Consider the following 8423-nt stretch of genomic DNA (forward strand, 5'->3'; position numbering starts at 1 on the left):
ATTATGGATCTTGTCCACTAAGAAGTCAAAAAATCTGCCTTCCTTTGAGAAAGCATAATAGGGATCCCTAAATACTTATCCTTTGGATCAAAAGTCTCATCTTCCAAAACTTTTTAACTTTATTTTTTGTTTCTAAACTTGATGTTTCTACTAAAAAACATGCTTGACTTATCAAAATTAATCGGTTGCCTGTAAAAAAGACAGTAGTCTTGGAGGATGTCCTTAAGGTGACCCCCATCCTCAAGATTACCTCTAGTGAACATGATTAAGTCATCAGCATAGAGGAGGTAGGAGATGGGAGGAGAAGCTCTCCTGATCTTAATCCCATGGACTTTCTCCTCATCCTCAGCTTTGGCAATCATCCTTGATAGATCCTTAGACATGATGATAAAGAGATAAGGTGGTAGAGGATCCCCCTGTCTAAGGCCTCTTTCAGGGATGATCTTATTAAGAGGACTCCCATTCAAAAGGACTTGGAAGGAAACAGTAGATATACATTGCTTAATCAAACTCCTCCATCTTTGGCTAAACCCCAGCCTCTCAAAGATGTTATCCACTAGAGACCATTCCACTCTATCATAGACTTTTTCCATATCCATCTTTAAAGCAACCCACCCATGATTCTTGTCTTTCATGTTTTTCATGTGATGAAAAAGTTCACAAGCCAAACCAGTATTATCTCCTATATTTCTCCCTTTTATGAAGGCCCCTTGAAAGGGAGAAACAATTTTATTTAGGTACCCCTTTAACCTATTGGGTAAAATCTTAGAAATGACTTTATAACAGAAATTGCAGAGACTGATAGGCCTAAAAGTTGCCACAGTCTTAGGATTGTTTATCTTAGGAATAAGGGCAATGTAAGTTTCATTAAAAGTGGGGTTAAGCTCCCCCTTAGTAAAAAAAATCCTTCACAAAAGCAACAATGATGCTGCCCACTATGTCCCATGTGTTTTGATAGAAACACCCTTGGAACCCATTAGGTCCGAGAGCCTTAAGGCTACCCATCTTTTTAACAGTTCGCAAATATCCTCATAAGTAGGGATGGCAGTAAGGCTCTCATTTTCCTTATCAGTGATACAGGGTTTGAACAAATTAAGGATGCTATCATTTCTTTGGGGATGGTCAGAGTTGAAGAGATCTCTAAAGTAGGAGTTTATATTCTCCCCTACTTCAGTTCTCCCTACACTCCATCCTCCCCCTTGCTTCTGTAGCTTCTCAATGCTGTTTTTCCTTCTTCTAAAGATGGTTGGGAGGTGGAAAAACTTAGTGTTTTTTTCACCCTCCTTCAACCAATGAATAGTGGATTTCTGTTTCCAAAAACTTTCCTCCTTAACCAACCACTCAAACAGCTCAGTTTTTAAGCCTTTTGCTTTTTCATAGTTGGTTAGGGAGAAAGGTTTTTTCAACACATCTTCTAGCTCTTTATTAACTTTTTTAATATTAGTAAAGATGTTGCCAAACACCTTCTTATTCCAAATAGAAAGATGTTGTTGTGTCATCTTATGTTTAAGGATAACATTAATATCAGGCAAGTCATGAGAAATAGAATTCCAAGCAGTATCTATAACAGGTATGCAAGTATTATCAGTGAACCACATATTGTAAAATCTAAAAGGTTTTTCATGTTCAACTCTATTATCATCCTTAGCATTAAGATTTATCATGATAGACAGGTGATCAAAGCTAGCATTAACCACATTGTACACATGCATGTTAGGAAAGAGGATAACCCAGGCATCAGTAGCTACAGCTCTATCTAGTCTCTCTATTATGTGACTTTGAGGGGCTCTGTTATTGCTCCAAGTATACTTTGGTCCCTTAAACCCTAGGTCAATCAACCCAAGATCATTTATCAGCCCATTAAACTCCACCATACTCTTATAAAAAATACTCCTACCCCCAATTTTTTCATTGAGAGATGTAATGGCATTGAAATCCCCAAACATACACCAAGGTCCAAGAATCAAGGTAGCTACATCCCTGAGCTCCGACCAAACTTTATGCCTATTACATGCTAAGGATTCCCCATAAACAAAGGAAAAAAACCAAGATTCAGTGCAATAATAATTATTCAGTTTACCTGTCAACCTGGTTCCTAGTTGCCCCCAAGATTTCCAGGTCCACCCCTTCTTTCCAGAGAACAGCAAGACCCCCACTCCGACCCATAGCTGGAACACAGTAACATCCCCTGTACTTAACCATCCTACTTATCCCTTGCATCCTTTCAATTCCAACTTTTGTTTCAGACAGACATATAATATCAGGGTCAAACCTACCTATTAAGTCCTTTAGATTTTGAACTGTCGTGGAGGAACTTATTCCCCGGCAATTCCAGGCTTGTATCATGGTTGACGAGGCAGCTGTTGTGGGACGGCTGCCGAAACCCCCGAGAAGACACCGAACCCCACTGCTTTCGGGCTCATCACTACCACATATATTACTCTTACCAACTCCACTTTCCTCATTATCTCCACTGAACTTACCTGAACATTCCCCCTTATACTGTTTCTTATCTATATAGGATCCCTTTTTTATCACCAAGGAATCATCCACAGCTATTGGCTTTGGTTGTGGGAAACTTATCTGAGTAATGCTGTCTTCAGAGTCGTACCCACCTCCTTCCAAGCTTCCTTGAGCAAGATCCACAGGCATGTTCCCAACAGACACTTCCTCTTGCACTCCACCATTATGAATCCCCAATTTAGTATCGCCTCCTAGAGAGTTATACTCTTCCCCCCATTATGTAAACGCATCTGAGGGAATTTGATCTTCTAGGATGGAGTGACCTGATATATCAGATGGGATGGTAGAATCCAAGGATCTATTCGAGATAGATGGTTCAGTTGATACCATTGACTCACTTGAAATGCTAATCACTGGTGCTTCTTTAGGAATGAGCAAGTGTCCCAGTCCTCTAGCTCTCAGATCATCAGCCACTCTTTTCGCTCTTTTTGATTGTTTTACTACCCTTCTAATACAATATCTTTCCCATTCACCATCATCCATATTTTCAAGCTTTCTTCCATAACTTACAATGAGCTTTTGTTTTTCTCCCACACCAACCCCTTGTATTGATCCAGCTCTCCGTTTAACCGACCCTTTACCTTTTCCTCGAGACACCAACGTCTTAAAACCCCTTCCACGTGGAGGTAGTCCAGAGAACCTGAAAGAGGGTTGTTCTATTCCAGCTGATGGGTTGGTTTGAGGCATCCCATCTCGTTTGGTATTCTCAAGAAAAGGTATGAGTGTCTTGGAACAAGGTGAGAGATCTTTCGGCGAGGCGTGATCATCTCCAGATCTGTTATCTGTTCCCAAAGATCCTTTCCTCAGAGCTAGAACCCCTAGGCCTCCATCTGTACCTTCTAGAGAAACCAACTTTTCCTCTTGGGCTTTATGTGCCCCATCCACCATAGTCACCTTTTGTATATCCAGATCCATCTCTGAAGAACCCAAACCCCAGATAACTAAGGCATGTTCCTTATAGGCTAGTCCAAGGCCCAAACCCAGGAAATCCCCATGGGCTTCTTCATTTCTAAACTCGAGGGCTTGGGCCCGACTTACCATTTGTTGATTTCCACCAACAACATTCTGGCCCTCCATGTCAGCATCCCCAACGGTTACTGATTCAGGATTTTTCAAACTTGATCCATCCGTTCTGACTTCTGTCAGACCAGACTTGTCCTCCTCTGCCTCCCTGGTCCTGCTCTCCACCCCAACAGCCACATTGGCTACCCTTGGCGGTGTTGAGAATAGCCCGCTGCCGCCGCTGTCTTACCTGAGAACCTCTCGCTTTCTCGGCCGGGATCCGATCCGATCTTGGTTTTGAAGAGTTCCCGAGATAGTGACTGTTGTCGGGGAGGAGGAGGCCGCTCCATTGTAAAACACATTTGCCCTCAGCAAGAAAGAAAAGTTATTTTTTATATCCCTAGGGGAACCTCCCAGTTTCCTTAACTCCACACTGTGCTTTTCTCTTATGCTACAGAAATGCAGATCATGCCCAATACACCCGCAGAAGTAACAAAAAATGTCCAATTTTTCATACTTGAAAGTCACTTGAAGAACTTCCCCCATCTCCATGCATAGCTCTATACCTTTAAGTAACCTTTCTTTGATGTCCATACGAACTTTCACCCTCGCAATAGGCTTTTTGAATTCAGATGAGCAACAGATGTCAACCCCTTTTACTTTTCCGAGATTCATCCCAATGATCTTAGTATTCTCCTCATTTATTCGATCTCTTGGGAGCCCATAGATTTGGACCCAGAAATCCACTCTGTCAAACTTCCGATCGGCTTCCAAGAGTTCTGAGTATTTACCTTTTTTGATGGACAGAATAAAGCCTTGTATCACCCACGGTCCATTCTGTTTGACATGATTATACTCATCCACATTTTCGAACACCATCTTCTAAAATCCTTTTGTAATCATTTCTATGCTTGTTTCTCCTTTAGTTTGCCAACACCTATGCACCTCCTCCGCAAAATCTTGCAAAGCAATATGTTTGCCCCCATACAACTTCCCTACTAAGGTTGTGTATTTTTTTGGGTCTACTACCAAGTTCTTGCAGCCGATTTTTACTAGCTTTTTTTTTTCCTTTGAGCGAATGGTCTCGTGATATCACTGGAGTTTTTCTATATTTTCTTTCTTTTGTATTTTCCTTTTGTTCCTCATCCCTCACACTTCTCCCTTGTACCACTTCCATCTCCCGCCAGGTGAGCCCAGAAAGCAGCAGGCAGCCCTGGGATGGTAGGGTAAAAGAAGAAGAAAACCAAGGGGGTAGAGACCAGATACAAAAAGGAATTTTTTATTAGACGTGAGATGGAGAGATAAAAACAGTAGACAAGATATTATACTCAAACTAGTATCCCTCTTGTATGTAGAGTCACCAAGACAACACTATTCAGCAAGAGCTACTTCAGATCACTAGAACCCCACCAGCCACTCTCTTTCCCTTTTTTGTTCTGAAAGAGATGAAAAAAGAACCCCCCAGCCAAATAGATCTAGGATACTCCAACAACTAGGATTCACAGTTTGAAATTTGGAAAGAAAAGAGGGGGAAATAAATTAAGGGAATAAATCAACGGAAGAAAGTCTGCTTTTGGCCGCAGGAGAGCTCTCAAAGAAGGTTTTTAAAGTATCAGAAAAGTTTCTTATTCTTGGTATGTTTTCTGGGGTTGTCTCTCTCTCTATCTCTCCCATTAACTAGAATAATTTAGTTTCTCTTTAGTTTTAACCTAGTTTATATTCTAAAACCTAGCCTCCATTAATAAGACCAAGTTATTGTTATTGTTTTCATTATGTCTTATTTTTCTTCTATTAATGATAGTCTAATGAATCTTAGCTAAACCTCCATTAGAGGGGTTTGATGAAGCTTTGATGAAGACTTGATGTGTTAGTTAGAATTATTAGTTATTCAAGAGTTTCAATCTAGAGGTTGTAGGAACCGTTATTCAAAATGCAAATATTTCTACAAACCGCGAGAACCACGCGCAGTGGAATTAATGGGTTCTCACGATTTGTGATTGGAAAACATACTTTTGAATCCGATTTAGATAACTCTGAGAATCCAAGCTTTATCAAATCCGAAATCAACCCCTTGATCTTCTGTTGTATTCCTTTAGAACAGATTGGACGTTGTGTGGACAACGATCTACCAACCCCTTTCTTTCTCTCAAGATCATAAACGAATTCAGATCTACTTTTCTTGCCTCTTTTTCAGAACCAGTGAATAGTGAATTTCAGCCAGAGAGAAAGAGTATTCTATTTATAGGCTACAACAGGGACCATAAGGAGAAATTAGGTTTGGGCCTCCTGACGGGCTTGGGCTTCCCATGTTTGCCCCGAACACACGGCCCAAGTCCGTCAACAAATGGCTTATTCCACTAAAGGCCATTGTTGCACTACCACCCTAATCCCCAATTACATGTTAGCGTTTATAGACTCCATATTATATGCTCATTGATCTCCCCGTGTTTAAGATATCGAATGTCCCTTGATTAAGTCAAGTTACTGACAACTACATTAATAAACTTCTTATGTCCTTGAGTAGTACCACTCAACCTCATTGTCATGTCGGAATAAATCCACCTGCAGGGTTTACATGACAATCTTTTTAAGCTCCTCAAGGGGACATCATCAACCCGACTTCTTGCAAGACACGAATTCCTTCTATAATCAACAGCATACCTTACATACAATGTCATTACCCAATCCATCTAGTTTGTTGATTCACATATAAATCTCACTCATTGATGGTTTAAAGCAATGTACAATGCATGTAAGTGCCCGTTATTATATCCGGATTAGGAGGACAAGCATCCATAATAACAGAGGCGTTTGTTCTCTTATATAGTTAGTATAAGGAGAAACAACCTCACTTGGTCCTGTTCAATACACACAAAGTGTATTAGTGTAATCCTATAGTCAAGATAGACTAATACCAGATTATACTACAACCGTACTAATGGTTTGCCCAAATCCATCTAGGTTGTGAAAGATTACTTATACTTTATAAGGTACTGATGATATGATCTTCTGTGTGTTCACACCATATCATCTACAACATAAAGTATTAGACACATGCATATAACTAATAACATATATAATATGCATAACATTTGCCCATATGATTCTCATTCAAAATATAAAAAATTAAAGTTAATACAAAAGTAATGCTTTTAGTATATAACCCTATCAGAGGTTAGTTTATTCATCATGAGAATGGGTTAAACTTCCTCTTATGCTAATTATTATTTGGATAGAGATGCTATGAATAGTTTGGGATCAAATACCTAATCTTTATTGGTTAAGGTTGCAATAATCTACACTAGCATATTAGGAATTTATCAAGGTGAATATCAAATCCCCTTAATTCCTTCTCTATTCTTCCCCATATTTTATTTAAGTCATATTCAATTGCTTAGTTAAATTATTATAAATTAAATTCAAATATTCAGTTTTGTAGTATAAATTCACATCCATAAATATTACTCTCACCATTGTTTCCTTGTGTTTGATTAGTTGAATTTGTTTAAGTTTAGAGAGTTAAGAGTGGAACAATTCCGTACTCTATATATTACATGAATATATATGTGAGAGTAGGAAATAAATAATTGATAACGTAAGATTAAGTTAGAGAAATCTAGTTGCATTTTTACGGGTTGGTTGAATCCAAGGGGCAATCCCCCATTCTCTACCCACCCACCCTTTTAATTTTTCATTCTTGTTTCTCATATTTTCATTACTGTTCAAGCTTGAAATTCAATGTTTTAAACTAATGGCGCACCCGCACTCCCTTTTGCCTTACACAAAGTGCGCTTGTGCTCCCCTAAGACTACGGACTCACAAGGAAGAATACTGCGGTAAATGTATTTTTAAATTTCTAAAAATTCTGAACTTTTTCAGGAATATTCTTTAAGGTGTTGTTGATTTACTGGAATTAATTCAGATTTTTCCTATTGGTTTTACCTAGTGAACTATTACCATATTTACACTGCTGTATTTCAGTTTTCACACCGTAAGTTTCTGGAATAACAGATGAGTAGGATTACTTAGGCAGTTCCACAAATTATAAACTTTTTACAGGAGTATCTATTATAAGTTGAGAGTTTGCAGTAAAAATTTGAAGAGTGTTTGATTTGTTTTGACCACCTAACTAGTGGATTGTTTCTAGTGTGTTTCTGCAGTTTTGCAACACTTAACTTCTGGAACAACAGCCAATAAGAATGGTTGTTAGAACTCCAATTGCTCTAAGTTTTTAATAGGAATACACATGATCTGTTAGGAGTCTCCAGTAAAACTTTGGCTATTTTTGGCTCTATTTTGATTGTTTAAGCATTCGTTTGTTTGTATTGTGTCCGAAAATTGTTTCACAAACTTTGTAGGGCAGTAAAAGGAATTTCATAACTCTAATTGTTCTGAAATTGTACAAGCGACTTACGAGACATCTTAGCAAACTATTGTAAAAAGTTCAAATTTTTTGGAGCGCTCCCGCGCCCTATTATACTTATATTTTGAGCGTGGCCGCCTTCTTATTACTGTTCATTAAAAAAAATAAAAATAAATAAAATCGAATAGTACCTTGAGCACGCCCGCGCCCTTGTGTACTCTATACTTGAGCGCACCCGCGCCCCTTCTGAACAAAAACTCGATTTGCTCAGGTTAGTCACAGGCTCTCTTTTTGTTCAAATTATTTTATATTCAGTGTTCCAAACTTCTTCAATACACTGAGATTGCGTATCAAAGACGCTATTCATATGCATAGCAAGGAGGTATTCAGATACTCCTTCCACTCCTTGCCTTTTCTGTCTGAGGAGTTTAATTCTAGTATAATCAGGCTTGCCTATTGTAAACGTCAACGCACATGCCTATCTAGAAATTTATAGTTAGAGTTTTCTTTGCATATTAATTATCCTAGAATATAT

General features: G+C 38.8%; 1 protein-coding gene across 1 annotated transcript; it reads right to left on the minus strand.

Moving 5' to 3' along the window:
* Positions 1-935: 935 nt before the first annotated feature.
* On the minus strand, positions 936-1874 carry LOC147525688 (uncharacterized). The gene has a single exon (XM_086580363.1). The coding sequence runs from the start codon at positions 1872-1874 to the stop codon at positions 936-938; it is 939 nt and encodes a 312-aa protein (XP_086436489.1).
* Between the last annotated feature and the right edge of the window lie 6549 nt (positions 1875-8423).

Source organism: Coptis chinensis, chromosome 1, assembly GCF_015680905.1.
Source record: "Coptis chinensis isolate HL-2020 chromosome 1, ASM1568090v1, whole genome shotgun sequence".
Taxonomy (NCBI): Eukaryota; Viridiplantae; Streptophyta; class Magnoliopsida; order Ranunculales; family Ranunculaceae; genus Coptis; species Coptis chinensis.

What these genes read in the sequence shown, in the direction of transcription:
- LOC147525688 (XM_086580363.1), bottom strand. Translation starts at nt 1,874, where the DNA reads ATGGTGGAGTTTAATGGGCTGATAAATGATCTTGGGTTGATTGACCTA.